We start from the raw sequence: 22910 nt of genomic DNA, 5'->3' as shown, positions 1-22910 counted from the left end.
TCATCAGTCCTGCTTGAATGTTATGTGGGGTGTCTCATAGAAAAACCATGACTTGACTATGCTAACTTCTACTTTCATTTCCATTTCAAACATGCCCCTCCCTTTCTGCTTCCATTTTACTCTCCACAAAGGAGTTTGCTGATTTTTTCTATTAAAACTTGGCATAATACAGCATGACCTTCCTCCTCTTTCTCTGGCTGGCCCATTTACTCTTCCTTCCCTAGAACACTCTTCTCCTTTTCTACTGTTGCAGGTACAGTAGTTTCTCATATGTTCCACTCCACCCCTACATTTGCCCCTCTCATCCCATCTCCTGATCTCCCATGTTTTCCTCTGCTCCTTTTTTCTTTTCCCTAATTTTTCTAACCTCCTTGGCTCCTGACCCTCATAAGATAAGCACACTTTAGTCTTGCCCATTTAAAAATGATTTAATTTTCTTCTTCAGCTACAATGCCATTTTACTTCATCTCTAAGGGTATATGTCTACACTGTCCTTGTTTTGACTGCAGCTTCTGCAGATATACCTGAGCTACCTTTGAATTAGCTAAATTAGGCATCTAGTAGTATAACTGCAGCTATAAAGAACTCAGCATAAGATGTGAAACCCACATCAGAAACTGAATATATATTTCATCAGTTAGCTGTAGCATTATCTGAGTTATCTAGTGTCAAGTTAGTTTAGGTATATTCATACAAGCTGTAGTCACAAGAGTGACTGCAGTAGATACATGCTCCAAGTCACAGAATGTGTCATCTGAAATTCTTCCTCTCTAATTTGGCTTTTGCTCTTGCACTTTGCTCATTGGCAGAGCTATTACCAAAAGTCTCCAAGGACCTCTTCCAAGCTAAATCTCAGAACCAGTACTCCTATCTTCATTCTGTCAGCCAAGTTTGAGTAATTGAATAGACATGGGAGAACCAAAAGAGTCATGGAAGCCAAGGGAGTACAGAAGTTAGTCAACTGTGTGAAACAAGTTCCATTGTTGTCTTCTACATCAGGGGAGATCAACCACCTCTGAATCCAACACCTTGTCTTTCAGCCTTGGGGAGCCCCCTGGGCCATGGCTCTGCATACTAGATCTAGCGCACAGGGTAGCACAGGGCCTGATCCAGCACAGAGAACCTAGAGGAGGCAGTACAAGCCCTGGAGCCCAACCTCTGTCCATGGAGCCAGGTGAAGGTGGCATGGGGGCCTACAGCCCAATCCCTGCACATGAACCTAGGTGGAGGTGGTGTGGGGCCCCATATGCAAGACTGGTTGGAGGCATCACAGGGCCCTAGAGCCTGATCCCTGCACATGGAGCTAGGTGGAGGTGGTGTGGTGCCTAGAAGCCCCATGCCAGTGGCAGGTGGATGCAGTTTATTGTCCAAGAACTCTGATCCCAGTGTATGGAGCCCAGGAGAGGTGGCACAATCTCAGCAGGTAGGACTGGATGGAGGCAGAGCAGGGTCTGGGGCCCCAATCTCAGCATGGGGGGCTGGGTACAGGCAGCATAGGGAGCTGGGCCAAGGCAGCACAATATCCTGGGCCCAATACTTGTGTTTAGGGCTAGGTGGGGGCAGCTGGGTTCAGATCTGGGCATGTGGGCCTGATCTTGAGGTGTGGGCTCCAATCCAGCCCATGGACTGGCCCCTCACTACTCAGGCTCCAGTCCCATTCTGGCACGGGGCTCAGACCACAGGGTAGCTCCAGCCCTGACCTGGCCATGTAGCAATTGCTGTAACCTAGTGTATTTCCTCTATTTCACTTAAATCCATTTATTCTTTGAATTACATTTCCAAAGTAATGTACTTACTGGTTCAGGGCAGGTGTGTATGCTGTTTTATCCTCATCGATGATGGTAACCATCAGAGTTATGAGCTGGGCCCAAAAATCCAGGTTCTTAGTAGTTGGTCCCTGTTCTTCCCTTGGAACTTCTTGTTTCTTACCCTGCCAATGAGATTTAACATAATTTAGACAGTTTCACTAAGTTACATATTTTTTATTAGGGTTGGGTATTTGTTCAAATAAAGTTTGGTCAACTGACTGGTCAAATATCAGTCAAAACTTGTAAAAGATTGCCAATAGGTCTATATAATATACAGAAAAGCACAAATTTTCCACTAAGAAATGTGTCAAAAACAATAAAAAATAATATTTGTCAAGAAAACTACAAAAAATGTACTTTTTTGGTAAAATTGTTATAATCATTGACCAGTCAAATATATTCAGTCAATTGACTGGTCAATTGACAATATTGGACTGGTCAATTGACTGGCTTGCCAACTCTAGTTTTATTATATATCATTGTTCAAAACTGAGAGAGCCAGAAAAAGATACATGGTACTATGGTCCCAACTCAGCAAAAGGCATCTATACATAAAGGTTGCCTTTAAATAAGTGTTTATGTCCTTCAGAACTGAGGATGAGTGCATTCTTAAGTCTCTCGTTGAATGGAATGGATTTAAGTGCAAGTAAAGTGCTCTGCTGATATAGAGCCTGTATGTATGTACATCTTTGAAAAGTCAGTATTAAACAAAGAAACAACAGACAACATCTCTTATTATTAGGGCTGCACCAATAGAGATTTTGGGGGCTGATACTGATTTTTAAGGAGGCATACCAGCCGATACCAATCCAATTTCTGATACAGGTGCATGCATCTGGTAAGTCCATTGTGTTGGAAGGGGCGGGAAGGAGTGTGTGGGGGGGCAGATCAATGCCCACTATGATGAGGGAGGGGCAGGGACAGGCATTGCCCAGGTGGGGCGGGGTGTGGCACAGGACAGAGCCACATCCCATCAAGGTGGGAGTGGTTCCCACCATTATGTTCACCCCAGCAGGGCATGGGGGGTGGGGTACGCCCCCGGATCTGTGTGGGGTGGGGCAGGGAGGGCTGCAGTTGCAGGCTGGAGCAAGGGCTGCACCAGGTTCTTCTTGGTAGGGCCTGGGCTCAGGGCCTGGGCTGAGTTCTTTATAGCTGCAGTTATATTACTAGATGCCTAATCTAGCTAACTCAAAGGTAGCTCAGGTATATCTGCAGTAACTGCAGTCAAAGCAGGGTATAGTTTAAAAACACATCCTTAGAGATGAAGTAAAATGTCACTGTAGCTGAAGAAGAAAATAAAATCATTGTTTTGAATGGGCAGGACTAAAGTATCCTTATCTTATTAGTATCAGGAGCCAAGAAGGTTAGAAAAATTAGGGGGAAAAAAAAGAGGAAACCATGGAGATTAGGAGATGCACGCAGGGACATTTATTGGCCAAATTATTGGCTGCATCAGGCCAATTTCTGATAAAGCCAATTTTCTTTATATTGGTATTGATCCGACATCAGACTGGCCCTAATAGTATGGTTCAGACAGTGAAACCAATGGTCACCTTTCTATTCAGGCAAATACAAGAACAGATAATCCCCTTTAACCAAATCAAGAGAGGCTATGTCCAAGACACAAACCTATGTTACAAAGCTGAGGTTTTGGGGATAAAGGGCACCTATACACATGCACCAGGGTGTGTGTGTGGTGGGGTTAATTAGAGCAGCTCTCAGAAGCCACTGTAATTAACACACCTGCAGTGTCTTGTGTTTCCTGTGTCCCACATTTCAAAATAGCAGCAGGGGTGCTATAACTAAAGCTTGTTTGACATTTGACATGCGACATGAGATGCTGCAGTATGTTCTGATACATTCTAATCAGAACGTATTGGAGCAGGTGTAAAAGAACCTTTCTAAGATCTGGGAAAGAAGCTTCTGAAGAATTACAGAGCCTGAAATCTTGTCTAAAATCTCGCTCAACTATACAGCTTTATCAATTAAATACCTCACCAAAACCACCTTGTTTTTCTTATACTGTACTAAACACAATACAGATCAAATTAAACTGTGTTAGGCAACTTTAATGGCCATGCATTAAATACTTACTCTTAATTGTCATGCCTGCCCAACCATGAATGGTGGTAAAGATGGCATGTTTTTCATACTATCTGTCTTCTATTAAAAAAAAAAGAATTTAGCTTAATTAATTCTACTATTAAAGCATAGCTTTTACTGCTATAATAGCTCCTTTAGTCTAAGAAGTAGATTGCAGTAGATACTGCATATCTATCTATAAATTCATCCATCAAGACTTTCATTTCTAGACGTTATGTTCCAAATAAAATAATTATGTCAGTTGTTTTGAAAGTTTAAGCTTACATACTTTGTACTTCTTATTTTATGGTAGTTGAAATGAACATTGTATCACTTCAAACAGGCCTACTTTATTGTCATAATAAATTAATTTAGTATTATCTTTACCTCAATTAAATTTTATTTGTTAATGAAGAGTTTGGAAAGGCGAGAGGGAATTTTAACACTGCACAATTAAAATTATTTTGTGGTCACCATGGGATACATTAGAAAAGTCTCATTAATCACCTATTGTTCACACAGCTGTACTACAAATGTTACAGTTTCTATGTCTAATGTGATTGAATAAAAGGATATGTTTAGTAGATTTTCAATGGGGGAAGTGACTAATATCACTTACAGCTTACAGTAATCATGTAAACAAAGGGGCTTTTAAAAAGTGACAAGAGTATTTGAGCATTACTGTCAACCCAAGGTCTTTCACCTGGTATAGATTACAGCTTCATTACAAGTACCCTGCATTTGCAATAGTGAAGATGTACTGCTAGCACCTTTAGTAGTAGTTTATTTTATGTTTTTTCTAAGGTGTTATGCAGTTTTGTTATACAAACCCATTTTACAATTAAAAGGTATAGCTGAATGCATTTTTCAAGAAAAATATTTTAAATACACTCACCACATGTGGCTCAAGCAATTATTTTATGTGATGTGAAATCATATGCCTGAATACAGCAAACAACGTATGATTTCTGTGAAGTAGAGCCACCATAAAAAGCTGCTTTACACGGGCTGCTTTGGCACAGAAATATGTTGGATGTTTACATCAACACAATCTTCAAGAAATGTTTAAAAGTGTTCATTTATATTTTCACTTTAAAGAGCAAATATTCTGAAACACTCATAGTCGTAGATCTTCAATGAGGAAAGAACCAAAGTTACAACTAGTATTCTCTAAACTCTGAATTAGCAAAATGATGCCATTTCAATAAATGCTGGATAAAGCAACAAGAAAATTATTTATGTTGCATTTACATATCAGTACTCATCTTTGTTTAAATTACTGGCATTGTTATTTAAAAAAGTACTTGTCAGGGATTCAAAGAAACATTTTAAAGAGGAAAAATGATAATACATTTTAAAGATGCTGTTGGGGATCCAAGTGCCATATCAATGTTCTTGCTTATCTAGTTTAATTTCTATGCTACTCTGCTGAATTCTTTGCTCTGGTGACAAAAACTCAACCTTAGCCTATCGTTAACAGTAAAGAAGAATGCAGTCTCATTAAGTGGGATGACAAGTTATGTTTTTCTTTCTATGTGCTCTCAGAAGTCTTTTATTGGCTATAGTTTTGTTACTGCCATGACAGAAAAAGGCTGGTACTTTATTCCTTCTTCCACATTAGAAAATATTATCAAGTGGATTTTATTTTCCTGATACAATACAGTAAGGGTATGTACAGATGTTACACACAGAAGTTAGGGCAAAAAATGGCTGCCCAATCTAAGTTAATTCACCCACACATGCAGTTCTTATACTTAGATCCCTTGTTAAGTCAGTTTAAGTGTCAAGGTGCCAAGCTGTACAGACCTTCCCTAAAGGTTAGATTGGGCCAAAAATGGCCAACCTAATCTAGCCTTGTTCATCTGAGAGGTGCACTAATTAAATCGGGCATGTGTTAGACCAATCTACTGAATGTCCATACATGTTTGGAGTGCAGCCCAGGGGGCTGGGAAAGCCCACATGCTCATTCCAGCACCAGAGCTGTGCTTTTCCTACTTCCCTACCCCAAGGGTCCCTTGACCCTCCTCCCCACCAACAGATGGAAATGCCCCTATGGACCAAGCAACTGTGCCTCATGAATCTTCTATCTCCCCCCAATCCTACCAAACTTCCTCCAATCCTGCAAACCACCCCTAGAGCCAGGAGGCTGATCACTGGTGCCAGGAGCCTGACCTAAACAAGTTGGGGTAGAGGAAGGGGTGGGTAAGGGAATAGTGGGTCTATGTGGGGGGAGTTGGTGAGATCTTGGAGGCTAGCAGGTCTGTGGGGGATTTGGGGGGCTAATAGGTCCATGGGGGGAGGGGGGGCTTTGGTAGGATTGGGGAGCTAGCAAGTCTGTAGGGGGGACTGGTAGAATTTGAGGGTAGTGAGTCTGTAGGTGGTTGGTGAGGTCAGGTGAGGGTGGGAGAGGGCTTGATAGGATTAGAGAGGCTGCCCCTGCCCAACTGAGCTATTTTTAGGCCCCCCAAACCCTCATGCCTAAACAGCCAACTCCCCCTGAGGACCATATTCTCAAACTAACTCCCTCTCCCCCTGGACCTGCTAGCCTCTCGAGCCTGCTAACCCCCCCTGTAGACCCTCTACTCTTATCCACCCCTTCTCCCACCCCAATTTATCTTAGATTGGGCTCCCAGCACAAGGAAATGTCTGTGAAACTAACTTCTGATCTATAATCATACAGATTTAAGTAAGCCAAGTGATTTAGGAATATTTTTACTGTTCTGTAATTCATTTGCAAGGAGGAGAATTGGGGCTTTGGAGGGTTCATGGAAGAGCACCACATGGTGTGGGGCAGCAGAGGGCAGCAGGGAATGCCCTCCGCTGGGCAGGAATGAGTGAAGAGTTTTTTGTTTTGGTTTTTTTTCCTCAAAGGGCCAGAACTGGGGCAGGCAAGGCAGCCATGAGGGTGAGGCTGGGACAATGGTGGGGGTCAGGGGTCTCATGCAGAGCTCCCCATGCAGTGTGGGGCAGTGGGGATTGCCCTCCCCCACCTCCTGGCAGCACCTGGTGAGTCGGGGCTTTTTTCTTTCAAAGTGCCGGGAGCTGGGCCAGGTGGAGCAGCCATTGTCAGGGATGGGAGAGCAGGCAGGAGATGGGCCTGTGTGATTCAGAGATTCAGCAGTAGCCAAATCTCTGAATCAGATTCTGTTGAGTCAATTTGGGACAGTGATTCGAATTACTGAATTAAATCACTGTCCCCCAAATTGGCTGAATCGGAATCTGAAGCGAATACTAGCTGCTTCGCACAGCCCTACCACCAAGTGATAAAACATGGAAGGGAAAACCCTATTGTAAATGGTATATACTGATATGTTTTCCATGCCATGAAACAGCTTGAAAAACCCTGCATTACATCAAATAGTTTTGGGTCTACAAATGGGATTGATTTAAGTTATCAGGACATTAGTGCCAATGTTCAAGGGCTGACAATGTTTAGGAGCAGTGGGTCAAAATAATACCACCTGCTCTGTGCCAGGCTGATGCTTCTGAACCAGCCACTTCTTCTGGCCACTTCTATGCATGTATCCCCTGTCATAGCTGAAGCTTCCTGCTGCCAACATCTGGTCTTTGCAGGCTAGATTAAAATCACTGCCTGGGCTGGATCTGGCCTATGGGCCATAGATTGCCACCCCCTGCCAAAGTTCGATTTGAAATTCATTTCCTTCCTTACTCTTCAAAAAAGCTTTATATCATTGTCATCTAACTCCAGTACAACATAGCATAAAGGTACTGCATACGGAGTACTGTACTGAAAGGTACAGATTTCATATGAAACTGTCTACAAAAATGTACATACCAAACTGTAGGAATTCCATATTCACACTTAAATTTCAGAAGACATTATTAATGTGTACACTCAAGTCCCTAGATCTGAACATTGCTTCCATAACTATCTTGTTAGCTTTAGAGCCAACACCTTTGATTTAAAACTAAGCTTGTGTCCAGAAAGTTTCCTCAAGGGGTCATAAATATGCTTTGTAGACATTAAATTTATGGTGCATTCTTCAAATATTACGCATTAATAACAGTGGGTACATCTACACGTGTATTTTACTGGTCTCATCTACACTTGACATTACAGTGCTGTACCAATGCACTATGGCAACGTAGCATCCACAAGCAAAACGTGACACCACAGCTATGTAGCTATGTTGCCATAGTGATGTACTGCCCCATTATAGTGGGTCACTATGGCGATGTAGTGCCTAAAAATAACTGTGCACGGTGAAGACAATGCAGTACTGGCTGATACTATACAACATGTACTACAAGTACTGTAATGTACAACAAGTACTGTACAACACGATACTGTACTAAATGACAGCACAGTAACAATGGCACCATAACAGCACGTGTAGATTTACCCATTGAGGAGTTGACTAATTAGCCCCACAGTAAAGCGTCACTGTCTACATGTGTGCCAGTAGTAGGGCACAGTAAATTAATTAACTCCATTGTAAGTACTGTCGGGACGGTGCGATCTTGTGGAGCAGTCACTTACTCTACCAAAACACATTTAGATGGAGATGGGCTGGCTGGGGCATGGGGGTGCTAAAGTGAGGGGGCTGCCTGCAACATGGATCTTTCTCACTCTTGTGTACCAGCCAGCCCCTCTGCCACCTGATACCACCACCCACAGCCTGGGGCTAACCTCCCAAGCCTGCTGTCAGTCTGGGGCTGCTCTGCCCTGGCTCAAAATGCTGCTGTCCAAGGAGCACGTGCAGACACTGTACCCAGGAGCAGTTAATTCCAGTGCAAATCATGCTGGAGTTTATTTTATCACCTTAATTGCATGTGTAGATGCACCTACTATGTATTAATTCTTGGTCATTAGGTACAATTTTAAGATTGCACAAGTGGCAGTGACCTTGTAAGTCAACTGCCTATAAACACAGGTAGTGCCTATTAGTGTATAATGAGATTAATTGGAGCCTTGAAAAATGTTATTTGCAACACATTAAACAGGGGTGAAATCCTGCTTCAATTGAGGTCAATAGCAAATTCACATCGTATTCAAATGGCCAGTTTTTCATGTTTTTGAAAGGATTAACACAACCCCCTTGATTAAAACAATCTATCAATATTGCAGTCAATAACAGGTGTAATGCTAAAATTTACTGACATTTTTCTTGAAATTTTAACAGTTTTGACATTTTATCATTTTTTGTTTCCCTGTTTTTGAGTAACTCTTGTATTCATTATCAAGCATAGTCAAATGGACTTAACATCAGGGAGATAATGCTTCATTGTAAGTATATGTCAGAAAGAGTCCCAATTTAGTTCAAATTATCTTAATTTACTTCTGGCCTTTTTTGGAATTCAACCAATTAATAATTCAAGGGTATTTCTTCATTATCTATTTTTAAAGATTATTATATACTGCACCATAAGATTAATAACTTCTTGGGATAAATGGATATTTATAAACACTTTTATAATGAGTTATATCCATGGGCACAAATAGTGTTGTTCAACTAGAGTTTATACACTTGATACAAAAATACCATTTTAAATGTTATGACCCGCATTATGCAAAATATCAAATAGTATGTATTTATTAGGTGACTATAATGATCCTTTTATTTTCTCAAAGATCTATGACTATTATTCTTGCCACCACTGAAATTGCAAAAGGAAGATCTCCCTATCACATAACATATATCAGCAAATAGGAACCTCATATTAAATTATTTTCTTCTCAGTTTCCATGTATTGATGTAGACTGTAACCCAAATTTCCAAGTTAATCAAATAAGATAAAAACAACAATAGAACACAGAAATGTCATGGTACGTGGATATGAAGAGCAATGTTTGGTGTATTTTTTTTAAAGAGACAAAATATTTTCAATAATTTTTAAGAACTGCTATTGTTTGGAATTGGTTTGTAAATTAACAGAAAAAAAAAGACTCAATATTTTGCATCTTTATAAGCAAATACATTTTGCAATTTAGGGAACTGGCTTGGAAAGTAATATGAGCTGTGGTTTAAAGTAGGATTAAAATCTACAGCTGTAAGTCTGAGACACATCTGTACCGGCTGAAGTGAAGACCCCTAACCTTTCAACTTCATTCTTCAATGACTTTCAGTGGATTTTCTATTTTATTGGACAAAATGTTTTCTATAACATAAGTAAAATAATAACAGGCAAAATTCTGATTCATTTGAAGTCATTGCAGGCATTTAACATAGGCTGGACTTTGACATTTAAACATTGTCCCATGTTATGGCACTTTTGAATTGCACTGCATCTTGGATAATACTGCAAGGCAAGCCTGTATATTATGATTAGATGTTGTTTAACTTGCCTGTTACCGCTCAGCTCTGTCTTTTTGGAGAACCCTGGCACAGTACTCAGCCTGTCTGACTACAAAGGACTCACCCCCTCCCCACCCTTGCCTGAACAAGAACTGATTACAGGAAGGACTTACAAAAGACCCAGTAGGAGATGCATCTAAAGCCCTCCAGATAAAGGTGATAAGAGTGAAGCAACTCCCCTGGTATTTGCATCAGAGATGGAACCGGATGACAGCTCATTTAAATGGGAGATAGGACAGAAGCAGTTTTAAATTTCAACCCTCTGATCACAGACCTTGCTCCCCTCTGACGTTTAAAAGCCCCAATTTTGAGACCCCATGTGTTAAAATTGGATCAACAGGAACAATTCATTCTTCAAACTCAGACTTCTCTGAAGGAGGTTCAAATCCACTTAGAAGGCATTAATATCTCTCATATTGCACCTGTATGTGATCTTTGGATGGGAAGTAGCCATAAAGGGTGAAATGAATGGGTAAAATGTGGCAGGGGGCCAACCATGTAAATAGGTAAAAAGGGAATTAAGTGATTGGATTGCACCTGTGGGAACAGGATTCTCTTTAATCAAAACTACAAATATAGATGTTCTTGATAATAAACTGTCATATGCCACCAAAAATATAGGGAAAATGGGAACCCCATTAACTGCATTTTTGAAACAGTTAAGTGAGGAACAGCAGTTAATAAGTAAGGTATTTCCTGGATAGGAAGGACCCATAGAAAGTCATGAAGGGTTAATGATGTCTTGTCTACACTCCCTCCAAAATAATGTCTCGCTGGCTTCAGTATGTAAGCAAGCTGAGGCTCTCACCCAAAACATAATCATGGGAATGATTCAGCAAGCCATAGCAGGACAAATTCCCATGGAAGCAATCAACCTGATTTGGCCCCATGTAATGGAGTAAGAAGTAGCCCTCCAGCCCTGGTGGAGATTAGTTAATCCTTCATACAATCACCACAAGCAGAGTTTGCAGTTATTCCTGATAACTGTGGCAGGCAAGGAAATTAGAATAATCCACCCAGTAGACCCAATGGGATTACAGATTGATGACTCAGTAATGTACTCCAGAGTTCATAGCACTTGGGCCTGGCAGAAAGATAATTTGTGGAACACAGTGAATGTAAGAGGGTGTAGGAGAAAAGAAGGTTTGGGTTACATATGTGAAGACCAAGCATTGGAGGAACATGATGAATGCTTCCCACAACCTGGGAATAAGTCTCACTGTTCCTTTGATGTTATCCAGGAAAGGGAATCTGTTATTGTCTTTGTTGGTAAAGCATGTGTGTGCATGAGAACATGTGATATTGTATTAATTAATGGACACTACATGATGGAGGATCCCTGCTCCAAAATGGTAATCAACCCACATTTACACACACCCATCTCAGCATTTATCAGAGCAATTCTAATCATGACTCCTTTATTGTACCCAAAACACTGAATCTGCCTGTCTGTATTGTGAGCTCCCTCAGAGTTATGCCATCCATAGCCAGGAGTGATTAGTTCCTATTATCCATCATATGAGCCATTGTTTACCCATAAACAAATCTAGTGTTCTCCCTTGAGCCATTGTTAGTTCTCTACAAAAACCCCTACCCAAGCTCAAGTTTCTGTCCTGGTGCTTGGATCCAAAAGCTACACCAGTTCCATTATTTTTCTGCCTGGAATCCCTCCATTGATCATGCTGAGGACTCTGCCTATCTGCAAGCTCCAACAAACACCTGGGAAGCTTGACTGGTTCAAGCTTCTCTGAGTGGTGAGACCCCAACTCTCTCTCTCCCTCTCCCACACTCTCTGACTCTGGGAACCTGACTTTTACTCTCTGACTCCAGGCACAGCTTTCTAAACCTGACTTTTGCTTTCTTACTCCAGGAACAGCTTTCTAAACCTGACTTTTGCTAATCAAATGTGAGCTAGACTTCCTCAAATACCTAATTGAAACTATGTAATATTGTAACTGTTTTATTTGTTTCTCTTCTATGGCTATTACTACTGGTATGATCATAAGTTAATATACCTGGCAATAAATAACTTTTATGATCAAGCTGGTTGCTATACTTTCTCTCTGAACCTCACTTACTCTTTCTTCCCCTTGACCTCCCCAGTTGCTCTGCAGCAATGCTTCTTTTACCTAAGCCAAAGATCTCTGTAATGCCCAGTACTACAGTGGGGTCTGCTCATCAGGGGAGTTACTACTAGGACCATTGTAACAAGAGATTGGGATGTGCTGAGTTTTGAGGTGCATGAGGGTATCAGCTGAAAGTCCTGATCAGACCCAGCCTGCTCAGACATACTCAGTTAGCATGTGTGCATGTGTCCCTAACTGCATTTATTACTGTCCTGCTAAAATAAGGGATGAATTGAGTTCAAGGCACATGTGGGTGTTAGCCTGTCAATGCTGAATAATCCGGCCTGGCTCAGGCACGTCCTGTTAATCTGTGTGCGTGTATGTGCATATATGTGTTTGACTGATTCAGTGGTTGGAGGAACCCAGCCCCATTGAACCTGAGTCCTGAGAGAGAGCTCCATAGGGAGTGAGGACTCACAGAAGGGAGAGATACAGCTCCATATAGAAACACAAGTAACACAAGGAGCACATTGATAGAATTGCAGAGACTCCAGAAATGTACCCCTAATAAATGAGCACACACGAAAGTGATGGGCAAATCTGCTTAAGTTACAATATTCAGCTGATTGTACTCGGGTGTTTAAACCAGTGATTTCAAGGCCTAATCCATTAAGGACCATGTCTATGGCAATTTTCAAGCTTCAGCTGGTATTACTATAGATCAGGGGTTCATAACATTTGAGCAGCCAAGGGCACATTCGAATTTAAAAGAAAAAGCAGCGGGCACCAATATGACAGCATTTTTTGTTGGAATAATGATTTTTAATGATTGTGAAAATGTGTGTGGGCACCTGAATAAACTTTGGGGGGGGGGGGGGGAGGAAGGGGGGTACCAGGGCACCTGTGGGCACCATGCTGGGAACCAATGCTATAGATCCTCCTTAAATAGTAAGGTTAGAATGTCCTGGCCATGTTGAACTCAGAAACCTTAAGGCAGAGCTTGGCTATGTTTTTGGACAGAGCGCCAAAAACTTCCGTAACCTCAACTTGTAAGATGTTGGCATGCCAGGGGTGGATGGCGGAGGAACTGCGAGGGGCCCAATCCTTATTGTGGAAGCACAGCCCTGGCCTCTTCCCCAAGGCATGTGTGCCAAGCAAAATGTCTTTGCATGCCACACTCTTGCATGCATGCCAGGGGCTGCCTACCCCTACATTAAGGGATTTAATCTAAACTTTCCAGGAAAAATACCTACCCCTAAGCTTGATAAAGGTGGGAGGGGAGAATGGGAAACTCTTATTCTGTGAGTGAGTGATTACCAATGGGAGTAAAGACTACATAGTTATCTATTGAAAATTTCAGAAAATTAACCCTTTAAAAAGAGGAGAGAATAGAATGGAAGCTTATTTGCAACCTTGAATCATGTTATATATTATAGATCAACAGCCTAGCTGTATAGCCCAAATGCCTCAGATAATATAATTTTAAAGAGTGTTTTTGCATTTTCAAAGTAAATCAACATCAACTTTTGTGGGGACCAACATTTCTGAGAGGCTGGAAATGTCACTATTAACAAACAGCTAGAGAGGCTGAAGTTATATGAAACTCACTGTAAGGTTGAAGTTTTGCGATAGCCTTGACAGTACAGGAAATGTACAAAAGGCAAGGATGTCTTTTGTTTAACCAACCGTTCAGTTAGGAGGACATTAAATGAGCATAAAGTGCCCTTCCCTTCCTAGGTAGATTGTGTCCAAAAGCTTTTTTTCCTCAACTATATAGTTAATTCAATAAAAGATATCACCAGAAACAATCTTGCCTCTCACCAAGTTGACTGTATTTTTTTAATAATGTAGGAAAAGGCACTTTTAATAACATAAAAGGATATACCTCTGTTTAGGAGTGGACTTAGGGGTGGATTTGAAGGTGGAGGAGGGAAGTACAGTATTACTGTTGCACTTTGCTTTGATTTCTGTTCCAGCAAAACTTTAAAACTAACTCCCTATTCAGGCAGGCTGCTGGATCAACTGACTTCATGGCTCCTTAGGTTATCCATGACGCTCTCTCTCGTTTTCTAATAGTCTTGATCTTCCACTATTCAAACTATCCTTTTTCCTGCAATGTTGCGGTCTGTTTGCCATTCCAGGTAATGTCTCTTTTCTGTTTCACAGCATGGAAAGCTGTTTTTAGCTCCAGCTAAAAACCTTCACTCAGGTGTAGTACTATTAACTCAGGTGTAGAAATGACTGACAGTGAAATATTGGAGGCACTGTCAAGATGCTTAAGAAGACTAGATTTTGTTTTATTAATTTGAGTGAGAGATACATTTAACTGTAATGACTATAGGGCTAATTACAGTCTCTTTTACTATTTTGACTATGTTTGCCTTGTTGTGGGTTTTTTAATGTAATATATAATCAAGCAAATTAATGCACATTACAATAGTTATATTTGTGTTTGCTAAGATCAGAAGCTGAACAATGTAACACTATGCCACTAGCATATTAGTAAAGGTTCTAGTTTCTCTAACTGGATAAAAATATGTTTTGTGTTATATGTGGTTATGCAGTATATCACCTTCAACCCCCTTTTTTAAATCCTAGATGCTCCCATGTGTCTATTATTCATTTCTAACTTAGGAATGATTAGCTTTAATTGTTAATAGTTTTTAATCTGTAGAAGGAGAGGATATTCCATTTGAGTTCCTAATTTTTTTTTCTATTTTGAAGAATGAAGTCAGCTACATTGTCTTACTATTTTTTAAGTTTATTTATCAAGTTTTACTCCTCCCCAGAAATTTTGAAAAACACATAGAGAAATTCTGTTGAAGCAGCTTTTGTCCTGGCCAAGGACTGAACTCTTTCTTGATAGATACTTAAGCAACTATATTGGGACCAGTAACACCTGATTATTTTTCAGCTTTGAAAGAGAAAACAAATAGTGACATCTGGTGCCTTCTTCCTCAATACCTACTGAAAAATATGGACCAGTGAATTCAGAACATTCACCAAAAGAGGAGAAATGCTATTTGGTCAGATCATGCTACCTTCTAAATTCCACAAACAGCCCTAATGTCTATGAAATTTATGAAATATTTGAAATAGTTCTCCTGATTTCCACAAGGAGTAAAGTACTGATCAACAGGAGCCAATGCCAGTCTATAATTCTGTTATTTCTGACAAGAGTCATTTCTAATTAAGTCTCATAAGCATGTCAATTGCATAAGTACACTGGAGCAAACACCTCCCCCACCCCCAACATACGGTATGAATAGGGCCCTGAAATCACAGTTTCATGATTTTCGTGGAAACCATGACAAATGGCAGTTTCCATGATCTTCACAAAAATGGTGTTTCCCTTGATTTTGTGTGGAATCACTTGAAAAAAATAAAAGCTTAGCAATATACAAAGGAAGTGCAGCAATCCACTGTAGCCATAGAGAACACAGTTTGACAGAGTGTTACTGAGAGGCTGAGGCTTAGCATGTAGATTAGCATGTAGATTCAGTGATGATGCAAGTCAGGAAAGTGAAAGGGTTTTGGCCCCATCTTTTAAGAAGCCAGATGCAATACTGCAGCAATGCTGCAGTCTTAAGATGAGCGATTGGCCTCTTGGCCAATCAGTGGTGAGGGGCGGGTCTCAGGGGTTCTTCGACCAATCTGCAGCAAGGGGAAAGGGGGGGGGGGGGGAACCTTGCTGCAAAAGGACTGAAAATCTGCTATGTGCACCATCAGTGGTCTATGAAAATCTCTTCATCTCACCATGATTTAGGTAGGTCTGTAGGTATGAGATTGGTGTGAGAATCCTGAAATCAGGGTAAGATTCCCCATATGTTCTGCAGTCAGAAACTCTGAAACACTGTTTGCAGAGATGTACATACTGTTGCTGACATCACTGCAAACAGAGAAGTCAACAGAAAAAGAAATAATTTTGGCTCCAGTTCTATTATTAACAGAAGGGAAAGAAATGTATCTTTGCCAAGGAAAAAGAGCCATGAATTTGCCAAGGAAAAAGTCACAAAACAAGAATTTTCATTTCCAAACTCCAAAGAATGTTAAAGAGAGTCACATACCAATGGGGAGGAAACCAACATAGAAAAGGGAGGAAAGAAAAATGGAAAGAGGAAGACAAAACTAAAAAGAGTAACTTTTTAGCTTTAATTAAATAGTCCTCATCCTTCTGTCTGCCTGTGCCTTTGCTCCAACACTCATGGGCCATTAATCCACAAGGTCTAAGAGAAGAGGCTCCTAGTGTGCCAGCAATGTTTTACCACTGGAGTATGCTTTGTTCCACCCTTAAAATGTCTTCGTTGCATTAACTTTGAGAACATGGGGAAAAAAACTTTAATATTGGTTTCTTCTTCTTGAGACGTATATCTAAACTGAAAGCTGTTTACAAGACACAAACCAAAGATTCAGAGCACCACCATGCCCCATTTTTTATAAGAGAAACATTTATGTTCCTCCTACTTATGAAATCTGCAACACGTGGAATTTAATAAGTCAATCATTGCTGGTCTATTACTTTTAATGGAACAACTTCCATTTTACGGCCCTAAAATTATTTGTAGGTTAGTACAGAACAGTTTAAAGGACTATGCTATAGTCTAAGTACTGTTACTTGTTAGAGGTAAAATTGAAGTTTTATTTCCTAAAGAAGGATCAACAGTTTTTACCACTCATATATTATAGCACTAAAATAAATTAGAGTTTTTTTGCATCTGAAGTACAGAAGGACAGCTCTCCTTAACTCTGTAATACCATATAAATATTTGATAACATTTCACCAGTCAGAACATTCCTAGGTGCCATGCAGCAAAAGAGCACTCACTGCTCTTAAAGGTCTCATGCGATTACCACAGGCATGGTAATTACAAACACAAGTTAGGCATTCATAAATATATTCACAATTCTGAACATTTGGGTCTGTGTATCCAGAAATGGACTATTTACATAGAGGGAAGGGAGAGATGTAATGGGGTCACATGCTTTTAGAGTCAAATTGCCATCAAATGTGTGACTATAGTGTCACAACCCAAAGTTGTGATTTTTTTGTTTGTGTGTGCTTCAGCACTGTTAAATTATTTTTCCTGCTAAATTGCAGCTTCCTTGCACGGTGGAGTTTTCTGCTGCAGAAGAGAACCCCGGTGCAACGGAGAATTTCCTGCCAATTTGAAGCTTTCTTTGCATGGTGCATTTCTTTTGCATCCAAGAAATGCACGGTACAAGGAGTTCCCACCATTTGTATGAAGATTCGTGCCACATTATTGGCCGATTCTAATACATGCACACGTGGCAGCTAGCAATTGGCTTGCTAGCCGTATAAAGAGCTTGGGTGGTTTCTGCCCAAGTTGGAGAGAAAGCAATTGGAGTTCGAGAGGGAGAGCGTGAAGATCTCTAAGTGCTGCGGATCTTTCAGACCCAACGCTTTTCTTAAAAGGCAAATAGAGGTCTGATAACCGAACCCACGGAGCTTCAACAACTCCGGGGAAAAGAACGAACAGCCTCTAGCCTCTCCCTGTCGCCGATAAATTCCTAGACGTATCCCTTCCTGCATATTAAAGATACGAACCCACGGAGCTTCAACAACTCCGGGGCTAGAGAACTGAACCGAACCCACGGAGCTTCAGCAACTCCGTGGGAGAGAAACTACCAAACCCACGGAGCTTCAACTCCAGGGCTAGAACGAATTTGTCGTAGTCCTCTAACGAGGATTTAAGCAGAGCTGCACCTGGAAACTGTCCAGCCTACACCACGACCATCTTTGGTGTAATTAAACAATCTTTAAATCAACCATTACGCGTCTGTGACTAATTCTAGTTCGCCCCCGGTCTTCTCTGGCCCCGCGTGCCCAGGCTGCTGGCCACAGCCCGCGTGCACAAAGACGGGCCCGACTTGCCCCCAGCCCGCACATGGCGATGAGGATGGGATCAGGAGGAGACACGTTAGAACTAGAATTGGTTAAGAACTGCCTTTGATGCGATAACCAACGCCAAGTGAAAAGCTTTGAGGAACTGGAGGCACATATCACTTACCACCAGGCGGGCGGAACGGGTGAAAGATTTGTAAGCGGATGCCTGTCACTAAAGGGAGAAGAGAGAGTCTCCGAAGACGGAGCCCTGAGAGAGAGGGAAGTGTATTTGCTCCCCACGGCGTTCGGGTGTATAATGAGAGATGAGCGGGTCCTGTTCAGGCCCCTCAATACTTTGTCCCTCGCCGGACCCAACCCGGTGGGCGAAACGAACCCGACTTTCACCCGGGAGTGTGCCCAATGCCTACGATATGCTCGGGAGAGTGAAGAACCGGAGCCAATCAGCCGGTTCCCTTCCCTCATGGCGGCTAGATTAAGGGGTCGCGAGCTACCATCCGAGCTCCGCGAAGACCTGGAAATGGAGGAACGAGCCGCAGATGAGAGGGTGGCCCCGTGGTACGACAAGGGGGGAGAATGCAGTGCAACTTTTCGTACTATAATGAATCTAATGCACAAGAATTTAAGTCTGAAAGCCCAGCTGCAGATGGCTATCCAAGCGGTCAAAGAAGCGGCTGAGAAAAAGGAGCCTGAAACGCCAGTCCAAGATGGCGCCGAGCAAGAGGGAGACTGCGTGGAAGAACCGGAAAAGAAGGGTGGAGCTTCGGAAGAACCCGTGAGAGTTTGGTCAGCAACTCCGCCCATTGACGCAGCGTCGTCGCCGGCAACCCCGCCTAGCGATGCAGCGACGCCTCTACTGACCACGCCTTCCTGCCAACGAAGGAGAGAGTCAAGTGGAGGAGTGCATCCACCCCTCCTGCCTGAAGCAGCAACAGCAACAGTGACTCCCGCGGCAGCAGTTCAGCCTATAACAACATCAACTCCCGAAAGAGCAGCTTTCCCTACAACAACGACTAATCGAATTGCTACTGCCTACTATGCTCGCACCAGAGCTGAGTTGCAGGATTTGTGTAGAGCATCAAGAATCCAGCCTGAAGAGACTCTAGCTGTATGGTTAGGACGTTTAGTCGTGGAACTTGGATCCGACCTGCTGAACCAAGAAGCAGCAAGCTTTCTAGTCAGACAAGCTTCGTGGAGTAGAGGACATGTCACTGACATCGACATGATAACGGTCAACGTTCACTGGCCTATTCCACTACCCGCGCTTGTTGCAGGACTGATTAGTCAGAAAGCCCACATATGGCATGAAGGACGGCCAGAATATACCGGTTCAGAGCATCTCATGCTAGCAATCATCGGCATCTCATACTGTGCCTGGAACCCCAGAGCATGTGCGCTGGGACTGACATCACTCCAGCGAATAAGACCATGGCCTCACCGTCACCTACGAGATCCTGGAACTGTTCCAGTAACCGTTCACAGCTTAGACATTTGCCCCGAGATTTATGGGCGAAAAAACATCGTCATCCTCCGAATTCTGCTCAGTCCAATGGCGAACCAACCTGTAAGCAACCTTCTTTGTCAGTTGTCATGACCGCGTATCCTGATGGAGCCAAAATTGTCTCTTGATCGGGACTGTCGACACCCGACCAGACTTCAAGGCACCAGACGTCGTGAATCCGATCTTCCATCACTGCCACTGAGAACCTTAGAGGAGCGATACATGTTTGGATTTCTTCTACAGTGTTCCGGACTCAACAAGCGGCAGCTTCGGATTTTAGGAGATGCAGGCCAATGGCAATTGGCCTATGAGTTAGGTTTTTGTTATTTAGAAGAGCCAGATGATGGATCCTCAATGATTTCATCCAATTGAGAATATGAGCCATAAAAATTGTGTAAATCTGTTGAATAAGATCATTAATCTATTTTTTGAGAGTTTTCTGTTTACAGATCCGAGATTCAGAGTGCGTGGCGAAGAGGAGCCCTGAGAGGGATGACATCACCGAAAGAAGTGAGGGCCTGACGTACGACTTCGCCATGACGCCCGCTGAAGCCCTGATCATGCAATTTTGTTATGAATCAGATTATGTGTTTGTGTTGATTATTGTTTCTTGATTATTATGTAACTCAATTCCAGGGCAGCGAATCTTATGTTTGTTTATTTGTTTGCTTATCTGTTCGTTTGACGACTCACGACAAAGTTCTAGAATGATAAGGGTATAGCATAATTTAGCTATGCTCTCAGCAAGGGGGGATGTCACAACCCAAAGTTGTGATTTTTTGTTTGTGTGTGCTTCGGCAACGCTAAATTATTTTTCCCGCTAAATTGCAGCTTCCTTGCACGGTGGAGTTCTCTGCTGCAGAAGAGAACCCCGGTGCAATGGAGAATTTCCTGCTAATTTGAAGCTTTCTTTGCATGGTGCATTTCTTTTGCATCCAAGAAATGCACGGTGCAAGGAGTTCCTGCCATTTGTATGAAGATTTGTGCCACATTATTGGCCGATTCTAATACATGCACACGTGGCGGCTAGCAATTGGCTTGCTAGCCGTATAAAGAGCTTGGGTGGTTTCCGCCCAAGTTGGAGAGAAAGCAATTGGAGTTCGAGAGGGAGAGCGTGAAGATCTCTAAGCGCTGTGGATCCTTTCAGACCCAACGCTTTTCTTAAAAGGCAAATAGAGGTCTGATAACCGAACCCACGGAGCTTCAACAACTCCGGGGAAAAGAACGAACAGCCTCTAGCCTCTCCCCGTCGCCGATAAATTCCTAGACGTATCCCTTCCTGCATATTAAAGATACGAACCCATGGAGCTTCAACAACTCCGGGGCTAGAGAACCGAACCAAACCCACGGAGCTTCAGCAACTCCGTGGGAGAGAAACTACCGAACCCACGGAGCTTCAACTCCGGGGCTAGAACGAATTTGTCGTAGTCCTCTAATGAGGATTTAAGCGGAGCTGCACCTGGAAACTGTCCAGCCTACACCACGACCATCTTTGGTGTAATTAAACAATCTTTAAATCAACCATTACGCGTCTGCGACTAATTCTAGTTCGCCCCCGGTCTTCTCCAGCCCTGTGTGCCCAGGCTGCTGGCCACAGCCTGCGTGCGCAAAGACGGGCCCGCTGAGTGTCCCCAACTCCCTCCCGCTTTCCCAGCTGCACCCCCCGCCCCCCCCCGCCATGGCTGTCCCGCCCAGCCCCAGCTCCCAGCTCTTTAAAAATAAAAAAAAGCCCCCAGTCACGAACTGCTGCCAGGTGGGGTGTGGGAGGAGGTGGTGATCCCCACTGCCCCACACTTAAAGGTATCTGTTGTAAGACGGAATGACCTGCAAGCCCTCAGAAAGCCAACTTCTGTCCGACTTGGTCACTTGTAAAAACAACTCTAAATGGTGAGGAAAGATACATGCTACTGTTCATTTTATTCATTCTAGTTTCTCCAGCTTTCTCTGGTGATAAGAACATTAGTGAAGTCCCCTCTTCCTACCTTCAAGGTTGAACTTTTACAGCTTTTGTTATTTTCTCCTCTACCTGATCTCTTCTGCCAGCAGATGATGAGCTGCTCTCTGCTTTCAAACCAGTCATTTTGGACAAGCTTCTGACAGGCAATTTTATCTGTAAGAATCTGTCTGCAGTGTTTCCATTCATTCTTCCCAGGGGAGAGAGGCCTCTGAACTGAGGGTCTAAAAGCACAGCAGAAATATATCCCTTCTACTGCCTTAATGCACTTTATCAAAGATTTCAGTGTTATTTTGGCTAACATGATGCCCATCAAGCATACTGCAGAAATATAATGAAAGGCTTCAAAGTGCCCTTTATGTTCCAGATTTGAAGAATGGTTGATCCTTTTTCAGTGTCTCTAATGCATGGTTTACATATCTTTACTATTACAGATTATAGATTGTGTTTACATTGGAAACCAATCACCAAAAAGTTCCATTTTCAAAAGTGGCATTTAGGAGCACTTTTATATGTGCTCCGATGTGTTCTGGTTCTGGTTAATTGAGTCTGCTGGGCTAGAGACAGGCATTAAACATAAACCAGTTTAAGTGATCAGAAGCTGGTTTAAACCTGTAACAGAACAGATGCTCAGTGCACATAAACCAGTCTGTGAATGGCTGAAACCGGTTTGAGATAAACCTGGTTGAATATAGTATCAGACTTAACTGATTTGAGTCCAACTGGTTTATGCAATATCTGTCCCAGACTCCTTCCCGGTTTAAGATAAACCAGACACCCCCAGCATCCCGGCATGCTCTCTGGACTGGGCAGGGTGCTCTGCTCTACAGCAGGGCTGGCCCCTCCCCTCTGCTCCCTGGCTGCAGCTCCTCCTCTCCCCGTCACCACTCCGTGCTAAGCAGGAATTCCCCCCTCCCCTCTGCCTTACTGAGGAGGTGTCTGTGCATTAGCTAGCAGTCCAAATGCTGGTTATGGTCCATGCTGAAGCAACAGCTAGAATCAACAGGCAGAATCAACAAGTAGCTTGTAATGCCCCTCCATTGTTTTCTTAATTGTGTGATAAACACTGTTATCAATTCCCTGCTGGGCTAATCACAGGGTCCTGCCAGAGCCTGGCCACACTCCCCTCAGCTCCATGCTGTGGAAGGAAGGAAGGACTGCTCTACCACCTGCCAGCTTCTAGCCTGAGCCAATACAGGTATATGCCTGCATTTCAGGGATGTCTGTCCAGTTACAAAACTGATTTAGCCTAGCCAGGTTAAAGTAACTTGCAAAGATAGAATCAATTCAGGCTCAGGCTTTTTGAATGTCTGTTCCTA

The 22910-nt window shown here is 42.6% G+C and overlaps 1 protein-coding gene across 1 annotated transcript in view; it reads right to left on the bottom strand.

The window, feature by feature from the left end:
* The window catches only part of UNC13C (unc-13 homolog C), a 524763-nt gene that overhangs the window by 205535 nt on the left and 296318 nt on the right, over positions 1–22910 (bottom strand). The window contains exon 17 of the mRNA XM_014606134.3: positions 1797–1930. Within this exon, the coding sequence (XP_014461620.1) occupies positions 1797–1930 (134 nt within the window). The remainder of the gene's footprint in view (positions 1–1796; positions 1931–22910) is intronic.

This window comes from Alligator mississippiensis, chromosome 11 (assembly GCF_030867095.1).
Source record: "Alligator mississippiensis isolate rAllMis1 chromosome 11, rAllMis1, whole genome shotgun sequence".
In the NCBI taxonomy this organism is placed as follows: Eukaryota; Metazoa; Chordata; order Crocodylia; family Alligatoridae; genus Alligator; species Alligator mississippiensis.
Note: the sequence above shows the minus strand (reverse complement) of the source record. Positions and strands in the feature narration are given on the sequence as shown.